Genomic DNA, 16,756 nt, shown 5'->3' with positions numbered 1-16,756 from the left:
ATGACCAAAGAAGCTGGACCAGCACCAAGAAACGCAGAAATAATAACCATGCAATTTAAATACAGACGAATTTGAGCAGTCGCTGCTTCTTTCTTCAAGGTTACACCGCCCCTACGTCTTCTCGTCGCAGATCAGCTGGCGCACGTTGGTCGATAGAGATCATGTCCACGGAGGAGCAGGGATACCCCGAAGCTATGCTGCTGGAGGCCAGGCCGGAGTGGCTGCGGGCAGAAGTCGAGCGTCTTTCCCGGGAGCTGAGCGAGACAACCAGCGAGAAGATCCAGGCGGCGGAGTACGGGCTGGCGGTGTTGGAGGAGAAGCAACAACTCAAGCAGCAGTATGACGACCTGGAGGTCGAGTACGAGGCTGTCAGGCAGGAGCTGGACCAACTGAAAGAGGTAGAACATAAAAAAGAAAAAAAAGAAAAAAAGAAAATTCAAATCATCACATAACTAAGGGTTTATTAACCATACATTCTAATGACATTTTAATCTGTTTCACTTTTTTTGTTGTTGATTGTGGCAGTTTCATGTTATATATTTGTGCGCAAAAAGAGATATCACATTTGAATATGCACTAGAATCATTCTACAAGGTCAAAACTGTAAAGGGGAGGTGGGATGCTTGCTTCTACTGTGGGCAGACCCCCGCTTCCCCTTCATGCTCAGGGAGTCCCCACTGCACTGCCACCTTTATTTATTTATGCAGCTCCTCGTCCTCAAGTCTTTCTCACAGATAAGCCTGGTATGTTTCCACAACCTGCTCTTTAATCATCATGAGTGGATTTGCTAAGTGTGCTGTTGGGATCACTGTCATAGGCAGTGATCTGGGTAATGTGGGACAGTTACAGGTAAAAAGGTATGCCAAGATTTTGATAAGTTAACAGGTTCAAAAATACTACTAACCAAGGGTATCATATTAGCCCACGCTTCAGATTTTGTTGCTTTGTGTTTTGTGGAGAGTGTTTAAGATACAAAAACAGAAGTTCTTCAGTGTTAATTTTGTTATTTTCCTATATTTTTGGACGTCCTCATTTTGTATCCAACACATTTTAAGGTTCAGGTTGTCAGTTTTAAAGCTTGTCAGGTTGTCTTCTGAGCTCACTCAGCCCGTGGAAACAAGAAATTCTGGTTCGGTTGAGAAGGGCGGGAGCAGGTTTGAATTTTGAACCTTCCCGCTCACATGTGAACAGCTTACAGCTGACGCCAGAAGAGTTACAACCCTGTGGGAATGGAAAGAATGCTGAGCGGTGTGGTTAAAAACGGCCTTGAGAGCCTGATAAAGGATGTGTCTGTTTTTTCCTGGACAGTAGTTGAACTTATTCCCCCTCTATCGGATCATGCTGCTTCCAATTTTCTTCTTCCAGCAGTAATTTGTCGCTGGGTTGTAATTCAGACAGGGAGAAGTGTGCTGCTCTCAAATGTGGATCTTGTGTCACAGTTTATGGAGATTCAAAAAAAAAACAAAAAACAAATTCCAGATTTGGGATCACTGGCTTGTTCATGGTTGCTCATATCCTCCTCTGATTTACTCATTTCTCCTGTGTCCTTTCAGTCAGAACAGAAACCAAAGCTAACTTCGTGGTGCTCGCCTTTCTTTTTTTTCTTTGCCAGAAATGTGTTCCACGTCTCTGGGTTTTTTTTTTTTTTTTTTGAGGCTTAAAAGGAATATTTTACAGCCCTCTGTTCCTGCTGCTTTTCTCAGTCTTCCGGTGGCCATCTCTCTTGAGGTTTGTAAAAAAGAGAGAGAGGAGGTGGTGTTTGGGCTGTCTCAGCTACTGCTGCACAATTTTCCCATGTTTTGCGTGAAGGTCTCACTATATAGCAGAGGAATGACAACAAAAAGTTCTAGATAGAAGATGCTAGTCAGAAATTGTCTTAATGGTTATAACATGGCTTTAACTGATGTTGGTAGTTTTTTTTTTTTTCCTTTTATTTAGAAATACACTCAAAGAAATCTTTATAAAGAATCCAAAAGTTTGTTTGGTTTTAGGTTTTTGGGATAAGTATGGAGGAAGGAAACAGATTGTAGAAATATATTGCTATCCAGCTGTTCATCATTTCATCTGTCCATCCAGCTGTTATTCCATTTCATAGTGAACTTTTGTATCTATACTTTTTAAAATGTCTAAAAATGAATAAAACTTGGGAAATTTGAGGATGAAATATTGTCATGATGTTTGAGCCAAAAGGCTAGTTTTTCCCTTCTCTTCTAATGTGTCATACGGGAGTCCAGCCTTCTGCCTGTGGTTAATGAAATCAGTTGTTTGCTAATAGCTGTGGCAGAGATTTTTTTTCTCTCTCTTTTGCCACTGGCTCCAGCTGCATTGGGTGGAGATATTTCAGGAGATCACATCTTTGATCCTTTATTCCTCTGCCCTGGCCCTCAGTTCAGCGGTGAAGGGCAGACATGATGCTATCGCAGGAGAACCACAAACACATTATTCAAACATCCCCCAACACTTCCTCTGCACTGCTGAGCGAAGTATCACAGTTGTGGAAGACAAAAACACCATAGAAATGTTCAACATTATTGCTGGGTTTCTGTCCATTGCAAATATTCCCGCTTCTTTACCTTCATGTTTTACGTGAAGGTGTTTCTGTCTGTAAGGTTGTCTGCAGCTGGACGATTTACACCGACAACAGCAATGTCTGGAAGTGACTGCTCCTTTCTATCCAGACTTAATGAGTTGCTTAACACCCAATCTCATCGAGCGACTGTAAACCTTTTCCCTCGCTTGCTGGCATGCACAAACAAAGTAAGTCATTCAGGATTGTAAGAGTTGGTCCTGCTTTAAAAATGCCAACATGCCTCTCTACTTCCTTGTGGATAAAAGCGCCAGAAATCACTAGGACATGGGTAAAGTTTTGATGAATAGCCAGTTTTCAGCCTCTGGGCCACATTGCTCTTGTTCTCATGTACCACACCCCCCTCCATACAACTCCTGTGGCAGGAAGATGGGGAAACGCTGTGCATTGCTGTTGCCTAGTAACGCCCGTCCTCATGGTTTAATTTGAGCAGCCGTTCTGCTTCTTCAGCTTGCTGCAGTGTGAGAGTGTTTGTAGGTAAAGGCTGAAGGATTTAAGCAAAGACTTAGCGGGAAAATTGAATGTAAGTAACACAGATGAGGCAAACATGTCGCATCAAGTCGGGATGATTTCTGATGGTTTTTTATCGGTTTGCCTGTTTTTTTTTTTTTTTTACTTCACATAGTCCATAACACTGGTGTTTTTTGCTGTTGGGAATATGCTGCTACACACATTGATCCCACCAGTCCTTTCCTTAATTTCTTGCTTCCTCTAACGCTCTGCAGTTGCTTGGCTGCATGTGATGTCACCCCCTGTGGCTTTGTAGTGCAGACCCACTGCAGTATTCCAGTAAAGTGATCCCCCTCCTGCTTTATACTCATTACAAACCTTAGTCCAGTGCTACTTATTGGATGCAGGGACAATGAAAAGCTTAGGTGTTGCTGTTCTTTCCAGAAGTATATGTACCCCTTGAACAATTTTAAGCCTTATTTGAAATAAAAATCTGAAAAGTGTGGTGGGCCTATGTGTTCAGCACTCTCTTTCCAATAATAGCCCTAAAAAAAAAATCCACTGAAAGAAATTGCAAACAGCATCACGAAGACCTAGAACCATTTTAGAGGGTCAAGGATGAAGTTGTGGCATGTTCCACTGTATCATATGAAAAGGAAAAGAGCATGCCAGCATTGCAAATTTACAAATGTATGGGTGGACACCCACTTACAGGCTGGACAAGGAAAGCATTAATCAGAGGAAGCCACAAAGAGATCCATGCTAACTCAGGAGGAACTCCAGAAAGTCACATCTCCGATGGAAAAATCTGTTAAGACAACCACTAGTCATCTTCTCCATAAATTTGGACTTTATGGAAAATAGGCAATAAGGATGGAATTGTTGACAAAAGGGAAGATGAGAGATTTCAGTCAGATGAAAGCAAAATTCAACTTGGAGGCCTACATGTAAAATAATATGTTGGGAAAACTGACAGAGCTAGATCTCTTTTTACATAGACAGAAGTGAAAGAAATCACTTTCCCTTTCTGTAGTTAAAGGTACTTCTGTAGTACAGAATCAGCTAGACTGGACAGATGGCTTGGTGAAACACTGCATTTTTCTTTTTCTTTTTAAAAACAATGTTTAAAGGCTAAGAATACATTGTATATCAATTTGAAGTATTTAAAATACCAAATTAAGATATTTTGGCTGCTGATTGAGATGTTTCTCAGTAGTGGAAACATTGTCTACTGAGCCAAAGGTCTAAGAGCAGCATAAGGTGGTGTTCTCTCAGTTTTTAGTCATTATACCTTATTTTTGCCTCCACATATGTCCAACCACATGTCTCTGCTCTTATGCAGTTCAGAAGGACCTACAAGCTGCTGTGACTTAGGGGGATTTTTGTATTTGAGGTACTGGTCCTGACGTTCAGCCCTCTTGTCTTTCTTGGTATCTCTGAAACACTGTGACCACGAAGACGTCATCTTCTCCCCAAAGACAGAACGGCTATTATGTGTGCCACAGTTTTCGTTTCTTATTTACTTGTTCTCTGCTCCTGGTTCCATTCAGCCTACTGTCTCCAACTTAAACAAAAGCCTTCAGCATTGTATGTCTGAGACCCACACAGCCGGTCTGTCTTTTCTTCTAAACTCCCTTCCAGTTCTGGTGTCCAATCAGTAAGGCGGCAGCTGTACAATGCAGTGTTGAGGTCAACCAGAGAAACACGAAAAATCATGAACCAATGGCAGGCCTGGAGCCTTTGTGACTTTTTGCCTGTAGCCCATTGGGGTTAAGTAGTGTCACAGATGTAGAGATGGCTTGGTGAAATGAGAGGACTGTGTATAACAAAAGGAATATTGAGAGAGTCATTCCATTGTGGTTACATTTAAAAGGTTTGTCTTCTTTAGTCCCTTTTGAAATGGGAAACAATTAAAGGCTAAAAATCCCAGTGTCTCCGAACAAAACTCTCTGACTCTGATGTTAAATGGTTTGGATGGTGATTGGATGCCAGTGGAAAATACAAGAACACAAAAGTATCTGGTCTTTGTTTGAAGTGGTATAAATAAAGCCAATGTCCTTTTGTGGAATTGTGAAGTCACTCACTTTCTTTTCGATTCTGTTTTTCACTTCTCTGTTTGGACTTTACAAACCAACCATCCCCAAAACTTTCAGAACTCCTTATTTCAATTATTATTATTATTATTATTATTATTATTTACTTTCTGGGCCTTATTATTGTTCTGGTTGAAATTTTTCAACCAGAACAAAGCTTCCAACATTGTTTTGGGCAGCCTGATCTACCCTTTTATCCATGATTTTATTTTGCCAGAGAGCAAGGCTGCAGTTAAGGGGTAATCTTTTCTAAATGGCACTAAATAAAGTCCCAAATCCCCTACCCTCTGGACATAAGAGGATGAATCCCAGCCACTGTGTGCAGGGCTTACAGCAGTCTGGGAGTCTGTCAGGCCCAACCACACTTATTACCAGCTACATGCTTTTTGGGAAAAGGCTGTTGAGAGGCTCTAAGCTCGGGTCTCCCGCTTCTGGTATATTAGCCTGTACTGCGGTGATCGCCACACCTATTGGACCTGTAAACTCCACACTGCATTTGAGTATAAAGCGAAAACAGTACTTAATAAAAAGTGATTTCCTGTCCATCCTCATGGCTTATCCTTACAGTCCACTTTATAGGCATATGGTAAACGGTAATGAAAGATTTACTGTGCAGAGTTTAGGTGAAATGGCCCAGCTATAATCCAGAATGATTTTAAAAGCTTTTGTCGTCCACTCAGATGATCAGAATACCACCAGCACCCATCCACAGTTCAAACAGAGGTCAAGTTTACGCTAAAGCATTATCGAGTATTCCAGATCTCAGTGAATGCATTATTTCGAAGGATGCAGACCCTGAATTCGGACACACCCTCTGTGTGTTGGTGGTTTACTTAGGTGTTTGTTTTTAAAGCTCAAGTTTTTCTTAAAAAAATGAAATATTTAGGAATCATTTGGGAATTGCTCTATGAATTCTTCACATTCACTGCTCCTTTCTTCTGTGGATCATTCTTTGAGATCAACTGAAGGAGTTACTTATTAATGTCTTTTAACAAAGTAACTTTTTTTTAATAAAGTAATTTTTAGAAGCGTAGTTGCAAACAAATGTTTCATAATTTTATAAATGCAACTTTTTGAGTGTCCTTTGTGGAGGGGGCTATGTTTGGCCAATCTCTTCTTGGAGAAGTTTTTGAAAACTAAAAATTTAAGGTATGGACCAGGAATTACTGTTACATCAAGCTAACAAAGAAATTGTTCTCAGGGATCCAACAGCAAGGAAGTTATTCCACTGCACCTCCATATTGACATGCTTAACATAATACTGTGTCAGAACCGAATTTCTGTTTTGGAATAATGTATTTTTTGAAGATAGAATGAGCTTTTGAAAAAAGTCAGACATACATGTATAGCAAACCCTGGAGGGTCATGATTCTGTTACTGTAATCCATTTAGTAAAGACTCGGAGAGGATAAGGCAGGAATCCAGGCTAAAAGCAGGTATGAGGTCATGGCGGTGGCTGTATGTCTTACACAATACAACATGAATCACTCAGTCAAAGGTCAGACTCCTGTTTTCCTTCCTCTAAACTGTATTCTGACAGTGACAGAGAGAGAACTGTCTCACACAACACTTGCTTACCCTTAAACTCCCATGAGGCACAGTTCTTTCACTGTCTCTTGTTTATCGTAGCGCCACAAACTAACGATTATCCCTTATTTTTTAGATAAACTTGCCTGCATCCCTCTTTAAATAGTGCCCAAAGGTTTTGTCTGGGGCTCATATCAACAGGCATTCCTTATCTCCTGTGCTGCAGAGTCTAAGCAACATGAATGACATAATGGCACCCTCATAAGGAACATGTAAAGACCGACTGATGCTTATTTGCATCTTTGTTTGATTGAGTCTTATCTCAATCACAAGGTCTTTTGGTTGATTCTCCATCAAATCTTTCTTCTTCCTTCTATTGTAAATAAGTGGAAGCTGGTCTCCCCTGCGCCCAGCTTGGCATCCTGTTTACATGTGAAGGGTCCTTTTTTTAAACGTAGAGGAAGTATATGAAATATGACCCTTTATCAGTCCGGATATTTTTTTCAGTGTTGTGTGGGAAGTGACCACATCTGGCTCATTAAGCAAGTCTCTTCATTATGCAGGGCTCCGTCTCACCCTAGTTTTTGTTTAAATAAAAGCAGAATGTTGTTTTTTTTGGTTTAATTTACAATACAATTCCTTTTTTCCAAAGGAATTATTTTTTTTTCTCCTATTTTGTTCTGAATTAATTCAAAATGTTAAATCAAATGTCTGTCAATAAATAGTCCACTCTCTCCATCTACCCTTGCCTCCCTCCCTCCATCCCAAAAAAGATTTATAGTTTGTCCATCACTTAACTATAAAAATTTATTTCATCAATTGCTTGTAAACTTTTGTGTTGCTTTCCCCCACAATTTCACAAAATTAGAAATATGTATGGATCTTGATTTAATGTGAAGAGCATTTTAAAAACAGCTGCCTACGTGTGTTTTTACATTCTAAGGTAAAGCATTGCTGAAGGAACTAAACGTTAAAAAATACTGGCGCAGGCTTCATGTGCATGCATTAAGTAAATAAACTTGAGTTTGGTCCTAATGGACAGATGGCCTGTGCCCCACCCCATCCTCAGATCTGAAGCTTTTGACACGCTCCACCCATATGGCCCCACCACTAAACAGGAGTTTTGTTTGCATATTCTGCTTCCAAATCGTGCGCTGTCCTCTAATTTGAAGCACCCGATAACGAGATGAAACTGTACACAGATGTTCCCTTTTGATGATATTATTACATTATGGCGTGTCCTCCATCTAGTCTTGCCCACTCGTCGTATTTCTACTCTGACTGACTGAGTGGTGTTTTCTGTGTCAAGTAAAGTAATTAAACCAGATCCCAAATCCTCTGAAGCACTGTCAACTTTTAATAGGCCATCTATTCAAACATTAGCAAACCTAATTTCAAGGGCTGCCCTTTTGCCTTGGAGCTCCTTCTTGCTTTAATACCACTGTGTGATCAGAGAACAGCAGCATGGCTACATTCCTCCCACATGTTATGCTCATCCTCTGCCATCTTCCTCCATCCCCCACTTATCTCTCTGCTCTCGCCAGGCCCCCTTTTGTAAATAGACTACTCAGTCTGGTTTCCCCATTACAGTTTGCAAAATGTGACTTCCATCGGTCCCATACTCTGAAGCCCTCATGTTGGGCTTATTAGAAATGGAGGAGTAGGTATCTAGTCAATAGAAAGGCATAAGTTATGCAGGAGGTTGGATGGAACATTAATATTTGAAACTGGAGACGTAAAAGGAGTTGAGATTGCAACTGGATGTGTGCCAGACTCTCATGGGTCCTTGAGAAAAGCAGACAGAGGGGAAATGGGTTTGAAGGAGGAGTTACGGAGCAGTGCATGGGTTTTCTGTGGGAACCAGCTTGGTGTTTTGTATTGTTTTATATTCGAGACAATTGAGGGTTACTCCATCAGCTGACTAAAAGGGTTTAAAAGGTCTTGGACTATCCAGCTCTCTGTTAAAGTTTACCTTTCAGTTTTTGGCTTTTGCTTAACAAAGACGATGCACCACCTAGAATACCCAGCCTGGGCATTCTAGAGCCAGCCCATGGTGATCAATGGAAAATCAGAAATTAATTATCCTAAAGTGTTTATTCTGCATGAATATCTGAACATGGTGCTTTTATGTAGGAAAAAATGTGTAAATGTAATCATTTTGGGGGACTACCTCAGCACCCTTGTGTGTGCACCAATGCTAGCTCATGCGTAAAGTAAACTGAGTAAGGGCTGCAGAATATACCACAATTACAGCATCAGTATGTGCATTAATTGTATAGCAGCTGACTCTTTGAATTTCAGTATTTGTTTGCTCTTATATCCAGTTGTCATGATTGCACACTTTGCATTCCAATATGATCTTCTGGCTGTTGGATGAAGTTCCAAACCTGAATCGGATGTTAGACTGAGCCCAAGATGAAGGTTAAAATCCTAATGCAAACTCCTATATTAGTGGTAATGTGATTCTTTTTGTTTAACATAGGCTGCAGTCCTCACAAATTACAGCTTGAAACAACATGATCAGACTGTACAGCCAATGGAGGACAGGATTTTGTACATTTTTCTTTTCCATTTCTTTTTCCAACAGTCACTTGCACTAAGATAATTGGAGGTTCCAGTTGTCAGTATAACCTATCACTTCTTATTATTCTGTTGCCATGACTACTTTTAACAGCAGCCAAGAAAAACCCAATTTCTTAGAGTTAAAAATTAAATATATTTTTTTAGAATAATAGCACTATATCTCCAGTCCTCAACAACAATCACATCTACTCATGTGACCTTTTGGGAAAAGTAATTACCCACATCAAATTTATTTTTTGCTCTGCCATGTTATAATTGAACATGGCAGTGTTGCTGTGTGAAATGCCAGATTAAAATAATAATTTGTAGGCATTGAACAGATGATTAGTTATCTTTATTCTGCAGCCCTTTTTTCCACTTTGTATAAAATCTATTAAGGACATAGGAGTAGGAAGGTCACTGAGCTGCCACTATTTCTTGCAAATTGAAATGAAACCGTTATCCACCTGACACTCGACTTGGCCTGACTGCACTGGTGATCAGAACATGGGAATTGTACTGCTGTAATTTGGTAAAGTAGGTCAGTGTTTTGTATTTGGCTAGTACCAAGGGCAGAACCCTGTCGCCGAACTGCCTATTGGGGTTTAGATATATGGGTGGATTTATTACAGTTGATATGAAATGACAGGTTTATTAGAAATGTTTTCACACTAAACAAAGAGATGGAAGCGATGATGCAGAACTCCATTATATATAGCATGAGTCTATAAAAGTCTTGATTTACTCTTTGCTTGTAGCTGTGAAATAACAGATCAGGGTTTTTTTTGTTTCAGTCTTACCCCCCAGTCCTGCAAAGCTGAACCTCATAACATTAGAGAGAGATCATTTTGTGTGGGTGGATGTGTCAGATTTCTCAAATGTGTCTGTGTGCACATGGTTCCAGCTGCTTCCCTTGTTGGTTGTTTCTGAAGAAAAAAAAAAAAAGGCTTTTCTGCAAAGGTTACACATTGAGTTGGTTCTTTGGGGGGGAATAGCTTAAAGATATATTTAGTGGTTTAATGATTTTTTTTTTTTTTGCTATAATTTTTTGCCATAATATAGACCTGATTGAGCAGTGTATTATTTGCTCAACCAGATCTCTGATTGCCTCTGATTGGAGAGGCTTGGCGACGTGGGTGAGGGCTGCCACTAGAATACGAGGGAGGAGAGCTAAAACGGCCATCTGCGCAGCCCTCGCCTTAACCGGCCGCCTCCCGCTCTGTCACTGTAATTGGCCTAGTAACCATAACGACGCCTACTCCCCTGGGGTGCGGGCGCGTGGACCTGGGAGATCTCATCCAGACAGATTGCCTGGCAGAAAGAGGAAGCGGCAGGCAGATTACAGGCAGGCACAGATAAGGCTCCTTTTGCATTGCAAATGACTGAGGTTGTGAATGCTCCAAGCTGGTGCTGTTACAGCTTCCAGAGATAAAGAAACCAGATTCCTGCTCTGACGCCGACGTACGGGGGCAACGGGAGGCCTATTGAGTTCCTGCCTTCCTCCTGAGACCCCAAAGGCTTTTTTTCCTCCATACTGTAGCACTTGAACAATAGAATCAGTAAACAGACATTAACAGATGCGTCCTTGTTATTGCATGATTGTTATGGTTAAATAATTGAAACAATGACTTTATTACCTAGTACTACACCACAAACAGAAAAAAAAATCCTGTCAGAAAATTTCTTATTTCCAACTCCAAATTTGTCTGTTTCTTTTCTGTTCATATATTAGCTCGCCAGCGTCATGTATGAGGCTTTTAAATCACATACAACCAAACTGAAAGCTGAGAAAATAACACGGATTCCCTAGCTTGCTGTTATGGCCTTCATGACTATTTTTACTGTGTAATAGTAGAGGAACTAGTCTGCACACACACAGCGAAGCCTCAGTCGGCTTACTTGATAGTGTTTTCCTTGACTTGCAGGTGTTCTGCCGTTTGAAGATTTATTTTTTCAGCCTTTGTTAAAAGCACGATGACGATAATTTGGCGTCGTGTTTGAACACGATTTCTGCTCTTACCAAAGGATCACTTCACTTCTGATTATTGGCCTTTCCAATGTCAGAATAAAACATCAGATGCAGCCAAAGCTGCTGGAAGCATTGACCGCCGCAGAATCATTACAGGCTTCTGAGAACAGAGAGAATTCATGTACCAGCTGTATATCACTGAGCTTCTGCAGCCCAATTATCTGAGTCTCATATTTTTATGACTGGGGATCAGCCGTTCAGTCAGGCTTCCTAATGAGCCTCATGAGTGTTATTAGTGCATGGCATGTAGAACACTAAATGCACTAATACACATGTGCATTTGTAGCATGTGCCTACTTTCTCCCGCTGCAGCTTCCCGGTTGTTTATAAAGCTTTATGCCTTTGAGTCTACATCAGGCAAAAGCATCTCTTTTGCAACGCTTTCCTCTGACCTCTGCTGTCTTATCGTCTGCGTTTGGTATTCTTCGCCACTGGAGTCCACGGCTCTTCCTGTGTGCGTTAAAAGCACCAGATGCTTTTAGTGCTGGTGGAACCCCTGTGAGGCTCTCACCTCCTGCTCCTGCTCCATAGAAGGGTCGGTTGTGCATCAGTATGACTACAGCTTCGGGTGATGCAGAATGGCTGACAGCGAGGCATGCTGCATGAATTGTAAATAGGACACGAGTGTATGTGTGTTGAGTCTGTGAAATTGCCCAGGCCTGTGTGTGAATAATAGCCCAACGGCTCTGTGCTTTGCAGAGAGTCGGTGGCTCTGTGCCAGGAAACATTTCTGCCTCCCTCGTTAGCATTTCTCTCGCCTCCTTATTCTCCTCTCACTCTCATGTTGTTTAGCACTGCGACGCTTTTCAGTCATCTCGCCCTTAAACCACCTCTGTTTTTGTGCTGTGACACAGTTGTCCTGTGACTTGTGATTTGCTGGTGCTGACCACAGGAACGTGCTAAAGCAGCAAAAGATAAGATCAGTAGTAAGCTGCAAGACGGCACTGGAAAGATGACCTTCAGGATGAAAGTGAATCTGTATTTGAGTTCTCCTCCTTCCCCCTGATTTACAGAAGAGTAAATGATTAGCTGCTATGCGTTACTCATTATAGCAAATGCCATGGGTGTAAGACAGATGAACAGCAGGGTTGTGATAAAGGTGTTACATGTTTTACATCCTACATGAATTGCATGTAGAGTGAAAATGTACCAAAATGGCTAAAAGTGATTGATCTTCAGCTGGATTGACCCTGACTGATGACCAGCCACTTGGAAAGTCCAAAATACAAACTTTTTCCAGTCACTGTCACTGAAGCCACCATAAATAAACACTATAAGAGGTGCAGTAACAGACAAAAAATGCTTTTGTTTGTCGTCAACTCATAATGTTGTTTGTGTTGAATATGTTCAGCTTCAGTATTGTGTTGAACAATAAAGTCATGAGAAGTACATTAATAAAGAATCCATTTCCTACAGGATATTTCTGCAGTTCATTTGGTCTGCAGTAATGCTAGTTACGCTAAGCTCCTAATTATAAATTAAAATGTCAATTCTTCATTTTATCTTCATTGTAATGACAAATGGCAAAAAGGCCTTTAAAGATTTTTTTTTTGTAATTCTCACTTCATATTTTCTTATTGTTCTAAAAGAGAATGGTAATCAGCTAAAATCTCTACTGACAAGTCAAAACTTAACCAAAAACAGAAGTTTGGAGTTGACCTTAAAATTCTGATTGGTGGATCACTGAAGAGGTTTTAAATCCCAGACAAAAAAAATGAAAAATAAGTCTGCTTGGTATAGAGTAGTGGGTCATTCTCTGGAAACCACAAGCTTGTCGGACACATTTGAACTCCATCCCTCTAGAGACATGGCCAGCTAAATATAGAATTAACACAGAGCTCGGAGCAATTTGTGTTAAACTCACTGGATGCGCAGTGGCCTGCGAATTTAGTCCAAAGGGAAGAGGAAGGAAACGAGCAGGACTATTTATCATCACAGTTTATGACTCCACGTGAGCTGAGACTCACGAGGCAGGAGGTTCTATTCAGTGTGTGTGTATTTGCTGTTTTTTTTTGTTGTTGTTTTTTGTCCCTCGCTGCTCCTCGCTTTCTCTGCAGTTGCATACAATGAGAACCCTACCACTGATCAGCCTTCAGGGTTGCTGAATCACTGCTTTGGCATCCAGAGTTGACCCCGGCTCTCCAGCCTTCTGCGTATTGAGAAATAGAACCGGTCGACACCACAGAGCGTTATTGTTTAGCATTCGCTACAGGCTCTCAGAGCCCAAGAATGCTGCTGAGGAGACGAAAATCTCAGCTCAGCATCAGCCCACACTACAGACGCTGCCAGAATGTCAGTTTATTACATTAGCGCATGTCTACGTCTGTGAGCCCACAAATTCTCAGTCATACACGGTAATCCAGTGATTGCATCGAAGTCAGCTGTAATCTATTTCTCAGATTTTGAAGAGCTTCCCTCTAGATTATATCATAGGTGCTATGAGTGGGTTTTAGGTGTTTTCTTACTGATTCACTCGTGTTAGCTATATCGAGAGGCTAGCAGTATTTTATGACCTCTGTGCTTGATTCACACCTACAAGCACCATCTTAGCCAGGAAAACAGGAAAATAAAATAAAACGATAAATGTGTATTTCAGCTCCACTGTGCCTCTGAGATATGTATTGATCCATTTTTACCTGCAAGACCCCGATGCCCTGCACCTCCCCTCCCCCGCTGTGTACTTGCCTTGCAGGTCAAGTGAATCATAAACAGAATGCTTCTGTGTTAGAAAAACAAACACCATGCTTTGGTCTGTGTTTCATCTGCGTTTCGTTTCTTTTCCATGTAAAGTGAGAAATGTTTTTTTTTTTTTTATATATAACCGAAGCCTGTGTGTCCTGTCATTTTCCCAACCTTTTAATCAGCAGATTTCTCTTTGAAGGTTGCAACATTGTTCAGATCAGACGACATGCTGCATCACGAGTCCCGCCTTGTTGAGCCATGTGTCTTTCATAGCAACTCTTGCTAAGTTGCAGTGTTTGTTTCCAAGTTTAAATCTGTAAAACAAACCACCGCCCGAAGAAGACTTCATGTAAAACTAAATTATAAAAATAGCGTCACACTTCCTCCTTCTGATAGTTTGTATCAGTTCACCCACGCAGCAGTCTGTTGTGATTCCCTTCAACACACTGATCTTCAGCTCTTATGTGTGAAATTGTTTGAGGAAGGCATGATTCTGAAAAGTTGAGCAAATCAAAACTAGACCAGAGTTCAGTAATCTTCTCCTCAGACACGTGAAAATCATTACGGTTCTGCACTTTGGCTTTTGAATTGCAGTCCAGCTTATAAAAACCAGCACAACTGCAACATATGGTCGGATAAAGATGAATTATAAAATGAGTTGGCCGCTCACTGGGAGATTACAGCCTTGGCCACGTGCAATCAGTGTTCCCTCCCTCAAAAGTAGCCTAAACTCTTGCCCCTGTGGGGAACTGAGATTAAATTCAATGGGTCAGTGGGGTTTTGGCAGGGGACTCTGTTTGCTTCAGTGATAGCCTTCTTTAGATTGGACTGATTGTCCCCTCAGAAACCAAGCCTGCTTTAAGATTATAATGATGAGATTCCCCCTGGTTTTGATTGGTTCCTGTGTGTTTAATAACATTTTAATCAAACACGGCCCCCTGCTGATTATTGATATGATTTCCTTGGCATGTGGCACAGTTTGAAAAGACATTTAGGACACACACAGTAATCCACAATTTAAAGCACAAATTGTCTATTGACCTACACAGGCTTTCTATAAAATCCCCACTACTGGTTATATATTTACCAACCAACCACCTCCACATAGGTAGGAGATTGTTTATACTCGAGATATACAGAGACATTTTCTGTTGATGGATAGTGGTTGAAGTTCTCCTAGTTAGCTAGTCAGAAACTAAAGATTTTAATAAACAGATGCAACCTCCTCATTCTGCAAGGTCCAGCTGATAGGAACACTCTTCAGTGTGGGTGCTGTTACAGAGCAAACAGGAGTTTGCGTTGGTTACATTTCAACGTCAGTGAAGCGTTCATAAAATAAATCAGGAAGCACTAAAGCTGTAAGAAGCTGTTTAAAAGGAAAATATATTCCACATGTTGTGTAACGTTTCTGCAGTTCATTGTGGCTACAAGAAAGATCAAGACTTTAGTAGATAACATGAAGGCTAAACGGAATACAGGAAACTCCATTCTATCTTTTCGAGTTTTAAGTCTGTGAATCTGATGGCAAAGTGTTAGACATGCTTGCACCCTTTTTGAAACATTTCCAAAAGAATGTACAGACTATTTTAATAACCCTCGCCACGCTGATCAATGATATAAGTTGCTAAAAACAATCAAGCATCTTATTTTAGCAAAAATACTGTTTCACAGTAACATCTTTCTCCTTCACACACACCTCTTCCCGTAAAGTAATTAGTTAACGCTCAAAGCAGGAATGATAGAAAACAATATCATCAATGGTCCTTTATGTTCCATATTAGAGTAAAGAGAATGAGAAAGTTTGGATGTTTGCCACAGAAGTTTATGTTTCTTTTTTGTTCTAATCTTTGTATTTTATCTCATTGGTAAGATTGTTTCTACCATGTTGGCAAATAAAAAAAACCGTTGGGACATTCCTTAACTCCTTTCAGCAAGTTGTGGCAATGATTTAATAAGTTGTGGTTTACCTCTGGAAGGTGTGTCGATGAGGATCTGTTAGCAGATGGTGTGAACCTTAAGAGAGGTTTAATCTATTCTTCCACAAGGTTTTCTCCATAAAACCTGCTAAACCCGGTGGTTGGGCGTTGGCAAAGTCAGTCATCCAGTGGCCCGTTGTGATTTTGAGTTAGACAATGTTTAAAGTTGACATGAAATTTGAAAATATCATTTGATAATTATGTTTTATTGAAAGATTGGAAAATTAGTCTTAAAAAATGCAAACATTTTAAAAAGACTTAAATAAATAAGTAATGCCTAACCTGATGGGGTCACAAATAACGCCTGGTGGCCCACCAGATTTATAATGCCCTGAAACCCTGTTCCATCTGAATTTCTGCATGACTGGGAGCCATCGGTTAGTCGTATTGCACAAAACTTTTCCACAATCTCCTGTTTTACGAATGCACAAATTTGTCCAGGTTCTGCAAGTAGGTCAGTTTGACAAATACAAATATAAAAGTGTTTTTTTTTCTTTTTCTTGCTTGCTTAGAAGCAACCACTGGGATTCATACAATGCAGCAGCCTGCCAGCAGCCAATTGCAATAGCTGGTCACAGAAAGAGAGGCAAATAAGGTCATGTTCTTTATCTCCTGTGATTTTTAGATTACTGTGTGCACACCCGCTACGAGGAGAGATAAAAGAGAATATCTCCACCCAAACGACAGTTACGGGATTGAAAATGAAATCTGTTATCAGACGGGTGATTAGTTTGAGAAAGCAGTGCGTGCCCTAACCTGGTTCCCGCTGTGATGAAGGTCTGTCTCTTCCATTGGTTTGGTGTTTCTGCCTTGCAGGCTAATAACACATTAAAGTTGTATCAACAGGACA

The 16,756-nt window shown here is 40.7% G+C and overlaps 1 protein-coding gene across 1 annotated transcript in view; it reads left to right on the top strand.

Annotated features, from left to right (window-relative positions):
* Positions 1-144: 144 nt before the first annotated feature.
* The window catches only part of LOC106948079 (protein bicaudal D homolog 2-like), a 39,166-nt gene continuing 22,554 nt past the window's right edge, over positions 145-16,756 (top strand). The window contains exon 1 of the mRNA XM_015033544.1: positions 145-398. Within this exon, the coding sequence (XP_014889030.1) occupies positions 162-398 (237 nt within the window). The 5' untranslated portion in view covers positions 145-161. The remainder of the gene's footprint in view (positions 399-16,756) is intronic.

The sequence above is a fragment of the Poecilia latipinna genome, unplaced genomic scaffold (assembly GCF_001443285.1).
Source record: "Poecilia latipinna isolate Pla-1442-1.1 unplaced genomic scaffold, P_latipinna-1.0 Scaffold271, whole genome shotgun sequence".
Lineage (NCBI taxonomy): Eukaryota > Metazoa > Chordata > Actinopteri > Cyprinodontiformes > Poeciliidae > Poecilia > Poecilia latipinna.
The sequence above is the reverse complement of the archived record's forward strand: the minus strand, read 5'-3'. Positions and strand labels throughout refer to the sequence as shown.